Source organism: Anopheles moucheti, chromosome 2 (genome assembly GCF_943734755.1).
Source record: "Anopheles moucheti chromosome 2, idAnoMoucSN_F20_07, whole genome shotgun sequence".
Taxonomy (NCBI): domain Eukaryota; kingdom Metazoa; phylum Arthropoda; class Insecta; order Diptera; family Culicidae; genus Anopheles; species Anopheles moucheti.
The window spans coordinates 44,006,296-44,026,126 of NC_069140.1; the positions used below are offsets into that span (position 1 = coordinate 44,006,296).

Here is a 19,831-nt window from a genome sequence, read left to right on the forward strand (position 1 = left end):
TTGCCGGGGTTTCTGTTTAGTCTACAAAAGTTATGGTATACATTGGGTAAATTCTTTGGTCTGCTGCTTTGCTCACCTCCTTTGGATCAGTGTAGAGAAATCTGACTATTAGTGGACATTTTAGAAGCGTTATTATTGAAGCTTATGCAACAATAATGTTATTTTCATATTTTTTATATTCTATCTAACTTTTTTGTAATTTTTTAATTACTTTGAAATAATTTTTTTTAATAACCTGTTCATTTTTTATTTACATATCGCAATTGGAAAAAAAAATAAACAAAACTTATTTGAAGTCACAATAATGGAAAAAATTCAAAAAAAAGAAAAAGACAAAAAAAAACAATTGAATAGAATTAAAAAAATGTCGATCAAACCGGACGATGCATTGATTATTCAAAGATGAAAAAGTTTCTTTCATTACTCTTTGCGTGTTTTGTGATTGTATATTTCCATGCACAAATTTGGCTGTAGGTGAATTTCAAATTTGGCCGACGATAGAAACTTAAGTTTGATTAACGCTTCCGAAACGTCTGAGCTTTGAAGGTGTTTAAAATAATCAGTAAAATAGGCTAAGTAAGGGATGGAACACTTACGCATTGCAGTAATGCCTTCATGAAGAGAATTGTCTCCAGTTGAAGGAGTACAATTCACACGGCGCAATAAATATTCCTGCTGATATGTTCATTAACGTTTCTTTTCCATCGAATCAATCATTAATTTTCTGCCCACTGCCAAAATTCGATAGTAAAAGCGTGTCCATCACAATTCGGCAATTCACTTCGTTACGGGACCCTCGTGGACGCACCGCAGTCAAACAAATGCATGCATCTGTCCCACATTTTACGAAACAAAACATCTCTTCCGCCGCGTCATATCGCAATATTATGGGTGGCGGAAAATCGGTTTCCATCGCGGCAGGGAAGAATGGTTTTTGGCGAGTGAAACACGGTGCACGGCAACGCAGTGACGTTCGTTAATCAACGATAAAGGGGCGAACCACGGTTACCGCGAGCTGTAGTGAAGAAGTCAGAGGAAGCGTGGGATTACGGGGGAAGGCAGCTGGACAGGATGAGACTAATTTTAGACAACGGTTTCCGTTTTTCCTTCAATCTACCACACGATGAGCCGCGAGATTGCGGTGAGACGAAGAAAATAAAAAGCGAAGAGAAGTGGAAAACCAGCCATAGAAATATGAACTAATGGTGGGGATGGAAAGCTCCGCTGTGAATTGACAAGTTTGTGGAAAGAGCTGCCATAAGTCGTGCGAAAAGGTAAAGTACATCATCCTCATGCTTGAGACGCGCAGTAGTATCGATGTGGAAAATGTTTGTGGGATGTATTCCATTTCTTGTAAACAAACGACCCACTGACAGATGGATTATTTATCATCACCCCAAGAACTCATAAAACTTAGCGTGCAATCTAATTGACGTCGGAAAATGGTCGCTCGGGCATGGCCAACGGTGGACGGTGGCATGTAAACGAGAATAAATTATACAGAATGGTGCAAAGATTGCGCTACAAGAACGCCAGCAAACGACTGCCAGGCCGGAATGTTGGCAGCATCCAGTCTACGGCAGCCCTTCCACCTTCCGATGGTGCACCGGTGTGCAAAACAAAGAACTTTTCCGGGGCCCGTCAGCTGAACGGCAACGAACCCGCAAGACGTCGGTGCAAGATTGTGATTTGCATTGAATGGCGTGCAAAGTTCTTGAGAAGACTTCAGCCACCTTTAGCCGTGTCTTCGCTGGATTGCACCTGTTTGCCGCTCGTGGTAGGTTGCGGCACGTTGCCGTCCGGACGCGTTGGGTCATCCGCTTGCAAATGGGGCGTCATCGCGTGAATGTGCAAACCGCACGATGCGCTCGAACGGTCGTGAATTCCGGTCAGACGACTAACGGTTGCAAAAAGGAAAAAGGTTACATTATCGGCCTATCACGACGGTTCCAGTCTGGTACGGTAGAACGCGTCAGAACGCAACGGTAAGTGAATGGGACGGGAAGCGGACACATATTCGAGCCGTTCGATTGCAGGTTCTCGGTTCACGGTCGTTACACGGCACCGACAGCACGGTCCGGAGCCGTGACATTTAGGTGAATGGGGAAGCTTTTATAATATCGTTAGATATGAGTGGAAGACTTGTAATACGTTTCCACCCCTGAACGGTGCGCCCACTGCGCGTTGCTGGGGATGTTTAATCCCTCCCCACCCGTGTGATCAGCACACGATGCAAATCGATGCACGAAATGGAAATTAATTAATTTTCTAGCGAATTCAAAACCACTCTAGAACGTCCAAGGTTGCTGGTCCAAGTTCCCTTGGTTCCTCTTCCTTTTTTTTTTATTTGCTCACTGATGTTTGGGGTAGTTCACTCCATAGGACACTGCGTTGTTTACCGGAAGGAGCTACTCGGTCCGGTGGAATGATGTTTTGGAATTTTTGCCTGTTCATTGTTGTTCACATTCGGGACAGATTGGGTTGCACTTTTTGTACTGCTTTGAAGGTCTCCCGGTGTGAACGGTGGGCAAACGGTTGAGGATTTAACAAACAATTCCGTGGCGGTAAATAAAACACCTCAACCCGAAATCGCGTTGCCCATCGAGTCGATCTTCGGTTCGAACGAAGCTCGCCGCTTGGATGAGATACGATCTGAAAGCTCTCCTATTCTCCAGCGAGTCGCTGGTCGTGTGGAGAAATAAAAAGATTCAGCGGACAGACAAACAATCAATTGAGAAAAGAAAAACGGAATCGGATGAGATCGCGCTAGCCGTGCAGCCTCTCAACACGCGATAATCCGCGAGAGGACCATACGCAAACGCAACGGCGATCATTCGGTACGGTAGATACTTATGGCCGTGCACCAGCGCGGCGGGCTTCATTTGGGCTCGAGCCGTTGCCCGGAGAGCACCCAGTTGGAGAAGTTGGCGTTCCAATAAAACCGTCCGATCCCCCCCCTGGAGTCTGGAACTTGGGTCCAGAAGATCACCGTGGAAACAGTGTGTGTGTGTGTGCGCGCGCGATTGTGCGTGTGTGGGTACACCTACAGGGTGTGTGTACGTGTGAACATCGTGCAAGGGAAAAGAAACGGGACTCTTTCGTTCGTTGCTCAGGTTGTGCTCACGCAGAAAGTGAAGTAGTGCAGCAAAACAAAACATCGCAAAGCAAAGGGAGAACGATAGAAGGGAAACTAAAACGAACGGGACTTGGCTGAGCTACATCCCGGTTCCCGTCGCTGGTTCGGACAGCTGGAACTGCGGCCACGAGTGGTTAAAAGTGAAGCTTTGCTCAGGAGTTTGTTAAAAGTGAACTGTTTGCCAGATATTCAGGACCTGCATCCGTGAAGGGGTTCGTCTGTGAAGGGTTTTTAAGAGCAAGTGCAGTGCGTGTTGAAGACAAATCGCAATTCCAGGACGGAGCAACCGTTAAGGGTTGATAAAATGTTGCCAACAAGCAGCAGCAACGACCGGCCACGATCGAGAGTGATCGTGTTCTTCGCTGGAATACTTTTGATCTGTAAGTTTACTGTGGCTACGTTAGGGCTTGGACGTCATCCAATACTTACTTCCGCGGTCATCCATCGCCATCTGTGAACGTGTGTCTATGTGTGTGTGCGTGCGTGCGTTTAAGGGAGTTCGTTTAGAAGGGTAAAAGCATAGCAGAATATATCTTAGCCCACTGCCTTTAATTCAACCAAGAGTACATGGAAACGATCACCTGATGACGATCATTATTGACGTGTGCAAGACGAAGATTTGGGTCAATTGTCGGCCAGGCAGGCGACTTGATTCCATTTCCTTGCAGTGCGTCGATCAAACCTATCGGGGTGAAAAATGTGTGCCATGATGTTACGAATTGAGCTGAGGCTTTAATTTCACCTCCTCGGCCGTACCATCGTCGGTACGCTAAGGAACCTCACGGCAGCATAGCCTAGCGGCAATAGAAAAGAACAAGGCAGAGTACAAGGCGAAATAGAAAAAAAAACGACCCATACTGCAACATTGATCTTTCACGATCTAAGTCGCGGTGCTTGACGTGATGAAGAGTCATGCCCCCTTTTTAATGCCATTCCACCACATGACGTCCGTCGAGCCATCCACGCATCCCGGCGAGTCACTCTATGCCAGTCGAGTTGGAGTTTTATTCCCTCCATGGTGGTGATGATGATGATGATGATGATGATGGCCAACCGTGCGGTGTCGGACTCGGCTTTATCCGGGTGGCAAATTATCGTGTGCCGGTTCCCTAGTTCCACCGCACGGTACGCTGGTCCGGTACGTGGAAACCCGTGCCGATCGGCCCGTTTTGCTACATGCGGTGCCGATTCCGATACGACCCGAAACCCCGGTACCAGGTACCGACATCATAATTAATGGTGCCTGTTTGCTGCCGTTCGGGGTGGATAAAAATTCACAATTTTCGAATGGCAAGACCCAAATATCTTGGACTGGTGGATCCGATAGCAGGCGCCCACTTTATGGCGCCCGGTTGCGCGGTGTTCGATTTGTTTGTTTTCACCACAACGGACCGTGGCCAACTTTCGGTTCCAGGCGTTTTGTCCGTTGCACGAAGCTTGCAGTTTTCTTAGCAACCCGGTCGCCGACCGGCCAACTACATCTCTATACACAAGCTGGTCCATCCCACCCCGGGGGGGAAGGGAAGACGGGAGAGGGGTGGCTGGTTTAGGGGGGGTTGCCTCCTTTTTCCCGGTTTGCTTTCACGATTTCACTCTTCCCGTACTTCCGCAACCCGCCACTCCACGCCGGACACCTGCAAAGATAGGGGCGATCTCGGTCAGCGTTGTTCATCTTCGGTCTCGATATGCCGTTCCTTTCGATAGTTGGTTGCTTATCAATTTGCGGGAATAGCAAAAGGAAAAAGCGGCCCAAGGCGGAAAAGTGTCCGCTTCTGTGTAGCGGCGGTAAGGCGATCAGGCAAAGTTACAGAAATTCAAAAATCATCCAACATCCGTCCGGTTGGCGCGGAGTGTTGCGATCGCTTCCCGTTGAGTCACTTGGCCGTGAAATGGATTTGAATAATTATGCTCGCCACATACTTTTCGGGCACAACACACACACACACATATACACGCGGCCATAGCGAGTGCGCCGCGCATGCTTGGAAAAGGGAAATTTTGACCCAAATATTTCGGGCCCGCTCGATACGGTGCCAGCTTGTTAGTTTTTAAGTGAGATTTGTGTTTGTGTGTATGAGTGTTTTCGTTACTTTTGTTGTTGCAATTAATATCAGCAACTCTTCGGTCTCGTCTCAGAGTTTGGTGTGTGGTTTAGTTGGTGCGGAACTGGAGCGTTACCGGTGTTGGGCGAAATGGGCGACAATTTTGAGGCTCGCGATGCAGTGGCTTTTTTTTCGGTGATGGTTCAACATTGTTCGGTTGAGCACATATCACTTCTCGTATGGTGCGGAACTCTTTACGGTAGCTTTTCTCTTTTTTGTTGTTGTTGAACGAACCACAAGAGGGGATTGTTGTAAATTGGCTGGCCATAAGTAGACATTGTGCTAAATTTATTGCCGGAGGCCCCAATGGTTGTGATTTTGGTGAAATGCATGGAAAAATTGTGTTTAGCTTGGTTTGTTTTTATAAAACCATTACTAAATAGTTTCAGAAAAGTGTGGGATGCGGTGGAGAAAACAGTAAATATATAATTAAAATTACATTAGCGGGAAGGGAAACTTATTTGGCTAAATGAAAGTTGCTTTTAAACAGATCAATTAATTAGAAGTAGAATACCAAACAAACAATTAATTCTTCTATTGCTAAATCTAACCTAAAACGAAAAAAAGAAAATCTCAATACGAAGCTGCTCATGAAAGAAGGTAAAATTCTACTGTATATTAATTTAAATCTAGTTCAGTACAACGCCGTTTATTTCGTGTTTATTTCGTGAGACTCAATTGCACCCGAATAAATGGACAACACGGATAAAACGTATAGATGTTTTCGTAGTGTATGTTTTGAAAAGGTACATGATATAATTTCTAGTTTACCATTTCACAAGATATCTTTACATTCTCGTCTAAATGCGGAGAATTTCAATATTTTTTGCTAATAACTGTTTTTGTTAGTGCTTTTCCCAATGGCCGTTTTATCACAACAGATTGGAAAATCGAGTATCATTGCTCATCGAAGCTTGATCATGTTGGAATAAGTAGACAAATTCTACAAAAGCTACATCTGGTTTTGTTGATATATGATAGTGTACCATAACTTTAAGGGCTTAGCTTCTTTGGTTTTTATATAATGTATGTTAAAGTTTGTACAAAGCAAAATTAAAATAAATTTCGTTTCACCTGAACTTCACATTGGTCGTCATCGGTTTTGGAGTTGATTTGCCAAATTTTACTTGCAGCTGTCATTTTATAGTAAACGGTACGTAGTAAACATATTGCCGGTCAATAGCTATTGAGAGCAAAACTAATGAATGTGCAGCTTCGAACACGGCTTTGTAAACACTTCATAAGCTTACCTATGATAAATTAACCGGTGGTTTAATGCACAAAACCTTTTTAAGAACTGTGATGATTCCCGGTAACAGTAAAAACAGCACAACCAGCGAAGTGGATCAGCCAAAGCTAAATGGTAAGAATAACCTGCTGTGAAACACCTCGCCAAAAACCCGTCCAGCAACCTCGCCGCAATCGGTAGTTGCCGCAGCAGTGACCGTCGATGTCCAGCTGTGTGCAAAACCTTTCGGGGATGGGGATGGGGATGGAATTGTGCATCTTCGGGCTCCCTCCCCTGATACGCACAGCTTCCAGTTCGTTTGCAGCTGCAACCCGGGGTGAACCCCGACTGGTGGCGGTACGGTTGTGAGGAACCGCTATTTATCAAAGGTTAAAACGATTATGCAAATGTTGCCCCTTATGCTGGTTTTGTTTTGTTGGGGTGCGCTTTTTTTTTCCTTCTGCTTCTTTTCTCTCGCGGTGTTTCGCCCGCTCGCACGGTATTATACCACCGTGTGCGATCAATGTCTTATCCCATCTCAATGCGGTCAGCGAGCGAATGGTCGCGTGCGCAAGACGTGTGAAGATGATCTTCTCGATTCGATCATCGTGTTTTTTGTGTGTGTTTGTAGACGGGAGTCGTTTTGGATGCTGTACTATGCCGTTGCTCCGTAGAATTATCGTTTTAATTCCAGCGATTCACCGATCGGTGGGAAAACGGAAAAGGCCAGCGGCCTTTTCGGACCATTGAGTAGCGAGAGCTTTTTTTTATGCAAAGATTTGAAAGCTTTGTACTGAACACTCTGGGCTGGGATTGAGTAACATTTGCGTTTGACATTGAGCCGGTCCGTTTGGACGATCTGCAATTAAGTTATGAAAAATGTACATTTTATGATACAAATTCACACGAGTCGTCTAAATGATGATTAAATTAACTTACAATCACTTGTTTATTAGCCTACGCCTAAATTAAATGCTGATTTCTTGTTGCATTTACTAAATTAAATTCAAAATCGTACGATGTATAGCTCACGGCAAACCTCATTCGGATCGATTGTGTAAAGCGTGCTAAAAATCGGCAAAAAGCAACCATAAACACTACAGGAAGACTTCGTTCAACGCACTCCATCATAAATCGATGCTTTGAGACGTATCTTCCGTTGCTGTTGTTCGTTCCCTTTCGCTTTTGCTGGCCACAGTGATTGAGTGTATAAAGGTGGTGGATTTGTCTTTTTTTCTTTACCAGTTGTGCTTAATTTTTTCCCCTGTCTATTCACTTGTCATTTAGTCATGCCACACAAACGAACAGCACACACTGAACCGCTCGTCCAACTTATCGACAAAACCGATTGACCGATTTCAGGCGGCATCGGTCGGAAGGCAAAAGCTTCCCTTTCGCTTTTATCAACCAGTTGGAAAAAAAACATGTTGCACAGCCAAGACAGACGCATCTTTTCGGTATGGTGGCTGCGGTGTCACATAATGCGGTTGGTAGATTTTTCCAAGCAACCCAGCAACGTTTTGCGGAGTGATCGTAAAATTGTGCTGTTTATTGAACTGTGGTACGATAATTCTTTTTTTTATAATTCTCCGTCAGTCAGCGCACTTGCATATGATCATTTGCTCGGGGCAGGATACGGGTTTTCATCCTTCCCCCATCGGTTAGAAAGGGCCAAGTGAAATGATAAAGTGCTTGCGTAAGGGTTATTACTCTCTGCCGATGGTGCATTACTTGCAGTGATCCCAAGCAATCCATTTTAGGGAATTTAATCGTCTACTTCTATAGGCTACCCTAACCCTACCTGCCCTTGTTAGAGTTTGTTATAATTTAATATGATCGAGAGCAAATGATCAGTGAAGATCGTTGGAGTGTTGAGACTTTTAGGAATTATCTCTTCACAGCGATTAGTATCTCAATCTCAATCGCATTAAGATATGTTCAAATCATGATCATAATCTATCTTGCTCATTCTCACATAACGCAGGAATAATTCCGAATGACTTGCGGAGCTAACTCCAAGTCTAACTCCTATTCCTTTTGAACTCATACATGAGTTATATAACTCGCAAGTGATTGAAATCACTGTGAGTGAGTAATATCACTCCAGAGACATGAAAAATGCTTCGTGAAGATTGATTTCATTTCATTCATTGATCATTCTGCGTGTTTTATTAATTACCATTAATTTAATTTAACTCTTTCAAGGGATTATTGACTCAGCAGTGATGTAAATAAACAATTAAAAAATGTTCGAGAAGATGTAAGTTGAATCACTCGCCTGTCAGATTTATCTCACTCATTTGTTGTATAACTCAAAAAAGATGTGAAACATTCTGAGTGAGATGCAGAATTAAATCTTGATCTAATTCATTCCTCTGCAAGTAATTCATTCCAGTTTCGTGCTTAAAGAATGTTTAAATTGTTGTGAGTGAGTTAAAGCACAAATGAGGTCATAAAAACTCTTCGTCAAATTAACTCACTCGCTATGATGATTTTACTCACTCATTCATTCTTAACTCACTATGTACATGATTTTGAACAATTATTATAATTGTTGACAGTTTGTGTGTTAATCAAATCAATCTTGTACCGCTTTAGAGATGCTCGCCCCACCGAATGCTTATTAATGTACTCGGCAGGGAAATGGACCTTACGTCACATCACAGATCGTTCTCTGGTCGATCCCTTTAGGTCTTTCGCTAGCACTAGCTAACGATATGTTAATTTACAACTGGTCCATGCCACCGTGTGCCAATAGCGCAGGTTGCATCCGGTGGTACACGCGAACCCTGCATCATGCCGTAAAAGAACGGTCCGACCCCAGGATCGTTACGGGCCAGTAGGGTTCATCGATTGCGCAACTTTACGATCATGTCGCAATACGAAAATGGCACAGTGGTTTGTGTTACTTTTTTTTCTTTATATATTCATATTTTTCCCGCAGTCTACACCGTTTGGCGACCGTGTGCGCGCCTTAAGAGCGATGAGGTAAGCTTCTGCGTCAATGGGGTGGTTGGTTTTTGGTGGTGCTTGAATTTCGTTCGCCAAAAAGGTAGAGAAGAGAAAGAATAAAGTAGTGCCGCGAATAAATCGTGAATACCACGCCATCCCATTTGGATGCACAGTGATTGACATCATGCCGGCCTTGAAAGTACATTTGTTTTCAACTGTGGGGTGTTTTATGCTTATTTATGGTAAATGGCACAATCTGGAGGCGTCGTGCCAGAATGCAATCGAACCCGTCATCTTTACCATCGTTAAGGTCAATGGACGGATCGTACTGTGTGTTGTCGAACTTTCACCATGGCAAATCCATTTCGTTCGCGACAGTTGCCGATCCACTTTGGGCTAAAAGGGAGTAAAGAATTTCGAATTCGGACCGGAGGGAAAATTCACTTTTGTTTTCCTTTCGCCACAGCCATCGATACAACGTCCGGTGCGGGGCTTTTCACACGATCGTCGCCTTGGTTCCGCCACGGGTAGGTTAATTATACCACGGGCGCGCGCGCGCGCGTATGTTTCGGGAACGGATCCGAAGACATTCCCAGATGCCGGGCCCTACCATTAGAGCCAATCAATCAAACGACGCCCAACAATGACATAGGTGTCGACTATTGCTGTCTTAAAAAGAGAGAGAGAGAGAGAGCGAGGGCAAGTGAAAGAAAGGAGTGTAAGCGCGTGTGTAACGTAAGTGTCCTCTTATCCTTTGCGAGTTGCAGTGTAATGTCTTACCCCTTCATCGCTTTTCTTTTCCGAGACAAACGCTTGAAATGTTTTCACGCGGCAACGATTTACGATCGTGCCCCGCTTTACGATCGGTCTGTCCTCGCCCTTCAATCAAAATACTTTGGCCCGGGTTTGGAAGACACACACTAAACGACAAAAGCACACGCTCGAACAAACATTCCGAACAACCCTCGAGCGTGTTGAAGTTTTTCGGTGTTTGGGGAAAGATCATTTAGCCCCGCGGGAGACTGTCGAGAAAGTGGTTTTGCTTTCCTTCCGGGCGCAAACGGGAAAGAATTTGGCCATGAGCAAAACCGTTCAAAGCTTCTTGGAAGTGAGCAACGCGGGCCAACGCGGGTAGATTAATGGCACTAAAAGCGCGTTTCGTTGTCAAACCCCCCCGGCGGCAACGGTGATGAAGCGGGTGAAAATGAAAGGGAAAATCCAATTAATTTAAGACGAACAAATGGGCTTCTTTCTCTGGTTGTTTTTTTTTTTAATGTATCTGTTTTCTCCCTCTGTCGGGAACCGGTTTCGGTGGAAATCACACCAGGAGTGGCCATGCGCAAAAACATTGCCCCGCGCAAGAAGAACCATGGAATACGATCCTTTATTCCCGTTGCGAAATAGCTTTGCCTAATTGGTACCGCGCGGTTTTTGCTGTGATTATGCTTTGGGTCTGTTCCGATTCATGGGAAGATTTCAGAAATTGAAATTAATTTATTTTTATTTATTTATTTATATTTTTTTTATTTTTATTCTACTGCAGGTTTCCTGACAAAACAGACAAGCGCACTGCAGGGATACTATGGCACAAAGATCGCTGATCTTACCGAGCTGCACCACGGTGTCTCCGGATCGGTGTATGCCGTCGACGCCAGAACGCTTTTTCTGAAGAATTTCAACTACGACGGCGAAGGTCCAGGTAAGTTGCGCTCGTCTTTTACCACCCAGCAAAAAAGTCTGTACAGCGTCATCTTCATTACCGCCGGGGCATTTCTCTCCGGGTGACATTAGCGTTACCTAACCGTACGGGTTTGTTGTGATGTTGTTATTTTTTTTGTGGTTGCTCTCTGCAAAGTTTGTTTGTATCATCCATCTAAAATCACCCTTGCGTTGTTAATGTCCCCACTAGCTGCCTACTTCTACGTTGGCAATACGCGAGCCCCCAGCAATAAGGGTGCCCATCGTTTGCGGGACGAACGGGGCCGGGCCGGTGTGCTGCGGCGGTACCGTAACGAGGACATTACGCTATCACTGCCAGAGGGCAAGACGCTGCGCGACATTCGCTGGTTCGCCGTGTGGTGCGATGACTTTTCGGTCAACTTTGGCGATGTGCAGATACGGAACGATCTCGACTTTCCGCGCCCGACCAAGATTGCCGGCCTGAGCGGTGTGCATGATGTTACCTCGGACAACATCGTGATCGTCGATGCACAGACGCTGCTCGTACCCAACTTTAGCTACGACGGCGAGGCACCGGGTAAGTAGTGACAATGAGAGGAGGGCACACACATTTGGCAGCTTGTGTGCGTGACCTGACACGGTGCAACATTTAAACGCTAAAATACAACACCTTACCTTTCTTCTCGTACGCCACGCCTCACAGATGCCAAGTTTTGGGTAGGACGTGGACCGGCACCTACCTCGCAGGGCATTCGCATCCCGGACGAGAATGGCAAGGAAACGCCATTGCGCCGTTACGACAAGAAAACGATCGTGCTGACGCTTCCCGGTGATCTGACCGTGTTCGATATCGGCCATTTCGGTGTGTGGTGTGAGGCGTTCACTGTCGATTTCGGGCACGTGCGCATCCCGGACCAGATCAATGTGCCACCGTCGCTGAAGATGCTTGGCATCAGCCCGCAGGTAACTAATGGCAATCAGCGCCGCAAACCGGGCCGTCCAGCGGCTGGAAGTGCCAGTGCCGGTGGGCTGCTGGACTACGTTGGCTCACTGCTGTTCTAGTGGAGTGTGGGCGATGTTCGTATGCAATGTTCCAAACCTCCATGTACCATTTCCAACATTAAGCACGGGGCGGCACGACACGGCACGGGGGGAGGGGTGGCAGGTTCAGGTGTACACTTACCTCATGCTGATATACTCACATTACCACACATGTGCCACTCACAAACCATCTGTTTACCCTTATCCGTAACCTGTAACACCTTCCAACGGATGATAACATCTGACATTTAGAAAAACAAAAAAATCATAGTACAACTTCTTGCTCATTCCACGTTTACAAGCCTCACTGCGTGATAGATGAGCACATTCGGTCAAAAACACCATCATGATAGGTGGACTCCTATATACTCGCTAATATCATCTCTATCACCCATTTATGCACCACAAGCATGGTGGCTTCTCTTGCCTCTAGCGGCCCGATTCATTGGGCAGCAGTGAACAGCCCTTCATTTGCCATCCAATGCGCTGGTTTTATTCTTCCAAACTTTACTCTCGTTTGCAGCGATCGCGCTTCGCGTAAAGCGGCCACTAATTGGTCTGTTTGGAACTGCGGCGATGTCTATGTTTAAGTACACCGTTATTTAATACCTTAGCCGTGTGTGGCTTAAGACCATGATGCGTGGATAGTATTTGCTAGAGTTACGGAGTAACTCATTTTAACGAATGCTGCAGCTGATGCAGTATTCATTTTCGCAACCTATAATGACAAGTGGAATTTTTTTTCAATAATTATAAAACAAAATAACAAAATACATTATCAAAGTTTTGTGTATAAATATTGGAATGGCAGAATATTCGAAACTTCCTTTACGTTATTCTTCTAGGATGTAAATAAAAGTTGTACAACTGTATAATGTAAAAGTTGATTTTTGTTTTTAATTAAATGACTAACATAAGCAACTAAAAGAGGATTTTTTAAACAAATGGTAGGCGCGTGCATTGGCCACCTGAGGAAGGGGGTTGTTCCAACGCTTTCCAAGTGACAATTCCTTCGCGTGTGATGCGGTGTACACTCGATCGAGGCGACACACTCATCATTGTAACGTTTGGCGGAACAATCAAGATGGAAAATTAAAAGAAAATGTGTCTTTCCTACCAGGAGAGGAAATGTTGTGCTCTAATGAATGTGAAGAATGTGTTTCGGTACTTGGTAAAGTAGGAAAAAAAAGGAACAACAACAACCATTCCTCGAAAGATACTTGTGCGCGAGTTCAATGACACGGTGGAAGAAGAAAAAAGCTTTCCAGCAAATACTACACACCAAACGGTGTTCCTCGTTACACCGTAATTTGTCACTTGGCTTTTATCCGTGCCGAGCCACAATATACGTGGCCCGTGTGGTAGTAAGGGAGCCTGGTGGAACTTGCCGTGCGCGTGTGTAATTAACTAATCCTATTACCGCTAAGTGCCGCGGGAGTGCAGTTACGACTGCAGCTGACGTTTGCTGCACCGATCATCGCGCGTGAGCTGCATTCGCCGATAAGCCCGTTACGCTTACGCTGGGGCCGCCGACCATCATCATCGTTCACCGATCGGCGCCGTTGATGGTGCATTGGGATGGAGAAAAAAAAACAACAACAAAAATGGTGTAAAAAACGGAAGCGACGCGAGCTTTTCCATTGTTTGTAAATAATAATTGTTCCGTGGCAGTCACCGTGTGTGTGGTACGCGCGTCGATAACTTTACGCTTGCTTTGATTGTGCGATCTAATGATACGAAAATCGACCACAATCGGCCGGCGAAGCTCAACTGCCCCCGGGGAACGGTGCCTTCGTTGGCGAGGCGTGCGTAAGTAACACGACACATCGCATCGGAAACGATCTAACCCAATTTGCTTTGCTTGCTGGGCTGGGTTTGAGTGAGTGAACAATGAAAGCGATTGTAAATAGTAGCGTTAGTGTTGCCCGGTAGATTATACGTTGCGTTAGTATGTAAATAGTTGCCTACTAATGGGTGGAATAGACGGTGTGCGTAGATCTTGCGATTTACAAGGAAAAAAACTTAGAGCATTAGCATAAGTTGTAGTGTATATTGATCTCCAAAGCTTGATATACAATCGCTCAACTAAAGCAATAATTTGGCTGTTCATAATCGATGTTATTGTTTTCTATCCTCAGTCCAAACTGAACTGTGAAGTCCTTCTGGACGAGTTGGCTTTTGAGGTACGATGGGCCGTAGCCGGGGAAAGTGTGGTCGTACAGCTGGTGGCGAAATTAGGTGAGTAATGCCCAATCAAGGCTTGTATCTCTATAAGAATACTTTTATTAATAATGCAACATCTCGAATTCTCTTCCGCTGAATACAGATGATGGCGAGTACATGTCGTTTGGCGTTTCGCCTAACCCGCAGCAGAGCCAGATGGTGGGTGCCGATGTGGCGGTCGTCTGGGTAGACAAGGCAACGGGCAAGGGCTATGCGCAGGATTACTATCTCGATGCGAAATCGCAGTGTTCCGGTGGTCGCGGAAGCTGTCCCGATACGCGCATTACCGAGAACAGCAATTCGATCCGTTTGCTCAACGCGGCTATGGTGAATGGGTACTCGATCGTAACGTACCAGCGTCCGCTGCGTGCCTCCGATCATCTCGATCTGCCCGTGTACACCAATGCATCGCAGGCCATCATCTGGGCGGTAGGACCACTGAATCAGCGGTACGAGGTGTCGTACCATTCGCACTATTTGAAGGGTAACAAGCTGGTCGATTTTGGGCGCCAACCGTTCTGGAACTGTCCGACACCGGAATCGGACCAGAAACAACCGGAACAGCCCCAGAAGCTGTCGTCGGCATCGTCCAGTTATGGGGGTGGCAACCGTCGGGAGGATGCGGGCAATAGTGTGCAACAGCAGCGACCTCAGCTACCGGCGACTGCAAGACCACCGGCAAAACCGGGCGCATGGGACATTCCCCCGATCCAGTGTTACGAGCCGGAGGATGGTGTATTCTACGCACAGATGGGACCAACGGGTGGCAAACAGGGTTATCCGGCTATTACAGGTATGGACGCGAGTTGGCAGAGGTTGGTTGGATGGTGGCGATGTGTATGACACGCTGGTTCATTCTTGCAGGACACGTCGGATGGGGCATTTCGTGGTACATCAATGGATTGCTAATTCCCGAGATAAATGTCGTGCGCGGCAAGACGTACACGTTTGTGGTGGAGGGTGGACTGGATCCGAACGTACCCGCCAAGTATCACCCGTTCTACATTACAGACGATTCCGTTGGTGGATATGAACATCAGTCGGAGGAGGACCGTAAGGTTGGTGGCCATTTTGTAGTTTGTTAGTGTTGGGTTTAGTAGAGGATCAAGGTTCTAATACAACACGCCAATGCCAATTTCAGAATATTCGCATTTTTGCCGGAGTACATCGCAGCCGCAGCGGAAAGCTCGTTCCAACGGGTATTGGACGACTCTGTAACTGGACGCCGAATCCGGACGGTCCACCGTCGGACGAGTATCCTTCGTTCGGTGCGTACCAGCGCAGTCTATCGCTCAAGTGTGATGTTGGTGAGCCGGGCATCATCACCTGGACACCGGACGCCGACACACCCGACACCGTGTACTATCAATGTTTTACGCACCGTTACCTTGGCTGGCGCATTAATGTGCACGATGCATGCGATGTCGCACAACCAAGCGAGCTCGACGAGGTGTATGCGGAACCGAACGAAGGCATCTCGGTGGAGGAATCGATACGGCACGAATCGAAGGTGCTCCCGGCAGATAACTTCCTACAGCAGCATGAGAATTTCCTACAGAAACACGAACTGGATCTGATCAAGCACCACAAGATGACGCCGGACACGAAGAAGGAACAGTCGTTCGATATCAACCTGGAGGAGAACCCCGAGATGACGCGCATCATTGAGGATGGCATACGGGCGGCAGAAGAGTTGGAGGAGAAGTTGCGTGCGAACCAGACGGTGGAGAGCGTTAATCAAACCGTACCGCACCAGCACCATCCGGGCCATCCGAGTTTCATACCCGGTCCACCTGGCCATCGTCATCCGCCGCCGCCCGGGTATCCGGGATCGGCCAAACCGATCCTTTCATCGTCTGGTTTACCGGTGTATCTGCGCCCTCCGAACAGTGGACCGATGTTCCGTCCGGTGAAGTTGCCTGTCCGGCGTCCGATCGGCATGGAGCGCCGCCCGATGCATGGTAGTAGACCGACGCGCCCGTTCGTAATCCCGCAGCCATCGATGATCGTGAGCCACTACCAGAAACCGGTCGCTCCGTTGATGCGACCGTTCGTGACGAAGGGCAAAATGCCGATTAAGGCGATCGCTCCGATTCTGCTGCTTGGCGAACCCACTGAGATAAAACCGTTTCGCAAAGGACCGTCGGTGGAGATGATGGTGGCGAAACCGCCGAAGCAGATTTCCGGTGGTGAACCGCGCCCTGGTAGCTCACCTGGCGGTCCACCGTTTGCACTGCCGGAAATGCCACCGCATCTGACGATGAGTTTGAAGAAGAATGAACCGGTGCCGATTACGCTCCCGGTACGCCACACGAAACCGGTGAAGGAATCCCACAAGCCGAACATAAAGCCAATCTTCAAGACGCCGTATGATGTGTCGGAACCGAAGGTGTCGTACGAGGGGCACGCCGCTAATCATGGGTTCGAGCCGAGCTCGGTCGTTGTGGAGAGCGGGTTCAAGCCGATCTATCGCCGGAAGGATGATTACGATCTTGAGTTTGAGGATAACCGTGCGCACGGGTTTTTGCGACGACAGGACGACGATATCGATGAGGCGATCGAGAGCGATGCACTGATAATCCATGGACAGGATGAACCGTCGAAGCAGACATTCGAACCGATGTTTATTCCTTCCCCGCTGGACAGTATGGCGATGGCGCATGTGAAGCCCTCTGCCGGTCCGGCCCGTGAGTCGGCCACGAAGCGTAATGTTGAAATCTTACCGGACGAAACGGCCGATGTGGTGGGAGAGGGACAAGATTCACTGGGTGCGGCAAACGATCGTGTCGATCCGTTCTATCTGCCTCCGATCGGTTCGGACGGATCGGTCGTTTCGTTCGATGGAAAAGCCGTGCTGGACATGTCGTTAGTGAACGGTCCCGGTGCGGTCTCGCATCAAAGCGAACCACTTCCGCCGGTTGGGCCGGGTTCGAAATCGGAACAGTTGCTGCGTGAAACGCCTCAGTTTGGTCCGTTCCGTGGTGAGTATCCACCGATAGCGGCCTTTCTCGCACCGGACACTGCCGCCATCTATGGGACGCGTGGTTCGAACGCCGTCCAGCCGCCGGTGTCGGAGTACGCGAATCCGCTGCTGCCGGGAGGTATTAATGCACAGGACAGTGCCAGCAGCGAGCATCAGTCTGCGGCGGTAGGTAAACCCATCTCGACAAAGCTCTCGATAGTGAAGCCCGTTGCGAACTCTCAAGAGGATCCGATCCCCTACGAGGAAACCGAATCGGAAGCCGGTCGGGCACGAAGCAAACGGTCGCCCCACCACCATCCGGATCATCACGGAGACAGCCACGACGATGGTTGGCAACCGATGGCTGGTGGTGGAAACGGCGTCGCAAGCAGCTGGAGCAAAGTTATCCTTGGCGTTTTATGCACGGCATGGTCTACGATCGTGCTTCGGCGAGCGGTGTTGTTGTAGTGAGGGTCGTTTACATTACCCGGCAAGTCACGCACGGGATGCAGTATTAGGGGATAACGATGCGGTGTTCTGCAAGCACTAGAGGATAGAATTAGCATTTTATTTAAATAGAAACCCAAAACATACGCACGTACATTAGAGTTACAAAACAAGCTCAGTTGAAGTAGGGAGAAGATTGTGAGAAGGAGAAACGTCTTCAGATGGCGCAGAAGCACAAGAGGGAGTACGTCAACAGGTTGGAAATAGATTACGATAATCATAGCAACAGAAAGATCTGTATGTATCCGGATTGTGCGAGACGCTCGGTTATTGCTCACAGAATCTGATCGTTGTGGGTTGTAAATAAAGTTGAAAATTGTCTGGAAAAAAATTAAATCAACAAGCTTTCCTTTAGTGCTGGAAAATACAGTTTATTGCGAGATTATCCTTGTGAAATACAAAAGTTTATGGCTGTTAATGGCTCAAGACTGCACAAAGCCGTTCGCCGTCGTTAAATCTTCAGTCTTCTCCTCAGTAGCCGCAAGATTTCTTCTTGCCCGGACACCTGAGCGTAGTAGAGCGGTGTCAGTCGCAGCCGGTCCTTCACCTTTAACCGACACTTCCGTTCCAGCAGATGCCGTACGATATCGACCGACGAGCGCATGTAAAGTGCCCGAAAGATCAATGTCCACTGGCAGCGATCACGCGTCTCCTGACTGATGCCCTGCGTCAGCACGTACTTCAGCAGTGTCAGATCGTCGGCATCAATCGCATAGTGGCCAACGGTCATGCCGACACAGTTCTGCGCGTGCACATTGGCACCGCGCTCGATGAGATGGCGTACCAGCGTTAGGTTGCGCCGGTACACAGCGAGATGTAGTGGCGTAACGCTTGTTTCCGGTACACCCAGATCAATGTTGGCACCGGCATCGAGCAGTGCGTTTACCAGCTCGAGGCTGTTGCTACGGACGGCCAGGTAGAGGAACGTCTCTCCATGCACGGGCACATTGACCAGCTCGGGGCGAGCGAACAGCAGTCGCTTCACCAGACCCGGTTGACACTTTTTAACTGCCCGATACAGGCCCATCGTCGAGGGAATGTTGGGAAGGGTGCTTGCCTTGAAGATGGGCGACTGATAGGCGTACTGGAAATCCGCACCGTCGTACGGTTGGTGCAGGATGCTCGCACGGAACGAGTAGCAGAGGTTCTGTTCGAGACATCGCACCGTTAGCGTTGTTGCTGCGCCCCAGTACACCGTTTCCCAGCGATCGCGCTTGACACTGTAGCACTTTTCCACCTTGTATAGATCGTGCGGCACATCGAGCGGGTTCCGGAACGTCCACTGGAACGTGATGGAGGATGTGGTTTGTTTAACGAGCACAACTTCAAACCAATCGTCCGAGGAAAGCACTTTTATCGGCATGTTTTGTTTGTTTGGTGTGCGTTGTTTGGTCGATGAATGGTTTGAACTCCGTTTTGCCGGTACCTTCTCGAGATAATTTGGAGTAAACGCATGCGCGTCCCCGTTGATAATGGGGTAATGATGCCTTATAACGCATTTCGGATGTAAACTCCACGAACTTCTTCAAATTTTATGTGGCGCCCTCTATCGGGTAGTACCGGAACACAGAAAAGCTTTCGATTCCAGAAAAGCATCGGTTTATCGTTCTTCACCTTCAGTGGTTGTTTAAGAAAAATAATTCAGAATTTAGTGTTTTATTCAAGATATATTTTTGTTATAGTATAATACCTAAGTTCTATGAACTGGGTTATCTTAGAGCTATGGTTTAAAATTAAAATAAATAATAATACAGAAGGAGATACAACTGCTTCAACAAATCACGTGACATTATCACTTAATAAAGTATTTTAATAATAGTTTATTTATACTAAAGTTTAAGGAAAAGTTTTCTATAATACTTCTAAAAGTTTGTACTCTGATGGTTCGAATGAGTTTCAATATCTTGAATCGAATTTGCTGGTGGAGATTGCTGAATACGCAGGATGTAATTTAAAAAATCACAGACTAATTCCCTTAAATCTCATAAGAGCAAGTAAGA

The 19,831-nt window shown here is 47.1% G+C and overlaps 2 protein-coding genes across 3 annotated transcripts; one reads left to right on the forward strand and one right to left on the reverse strand.

Moving 5' to 3' along the window:
• Positions 1–3,399: 3,399 nt before the first annotated feature.
• On the forward strand, positions 3,400–18,099 carry LOC128305608 (protein Skeletor, isoforms B/C). Of its 2 annotated transcripts, XM_053043143.1 has the most exons (8): positions 3,400–3,516; positions 10,962–11,117; positions 11,328–11,675; positions 11,802–12,061; positions 14,278–14,377; positions 14,466–15,155; positions 15,227–15,420; positions 15,504–18,099. In XM_053043143.1, the coding sequence occupies exons 1-8, from the start codon at positions 3,441–3,443 to the stop codon at positions 17,790–17,792; spliced, it is 4,113 nt and encodes a 1,370-aa protein (XP_052899103.1). In that variant the 5' UTR covers positions 3,400–3,440; the 3' UTR covers positions 17,793–18,099. The 2 variants fall into 2 exon arrangements, with proteins under 2 accessions (XP_052899103.1, XP_052899112.1); XM_053043152.1 differs by lacking the exons at positions 14,278–14,377; positions 14,466–15,155; positions 15,227–15,420; positions 15,504–18,099 and adding an exon at positions 12,663–12,835.
• Positions 18,100–18,282: 183 nt separating this feature from the next.
• LOC128305628 (ankyrin-2) lies at positions 18,283–19,194 on the reverse strand. The gene has a single exon (XM_053043177.1). It carries the CDS (start codon positions 19,192–19,194, stop codon positions 18,283–18,285), a length of 912 nt encoding a protein of 303 aa, XP_052899137.1.
• Between the last annotated feature and the right edge of the window lie 637 nt (positions 19,195–19,831).

Coding starts and splice junctions, on each gene's coding strand:
- LOC128305608 (XM_053043143.1), top strand. CDS start 3,441: ATGTTGCCAACAAGCAGCAGCAACGACCGGCCACGATCGAGAGTGATC. Junction 11,118..11,327: donor CTACGACGGCGAAGGTCCAG/GTAAGTTGCGCT, acceptor TGTCCCCACTAG/CTGCCTACTTCTACGTTGGC. Junction 12,062..14,277: donor TGCTTGGCATCAGCCCGCAG/GTAACTAATGGC, acceptor TTCTATCCTCAG/TCCAAACTGAACTGTGAAGT.
- LOC128305628 (XM_053043177.1), bottom strand. CDS start 19,194: ATGCCGATAAAAGTGCTTTCCTCGGACGATTGGTTTGAAGTTGTGCTC.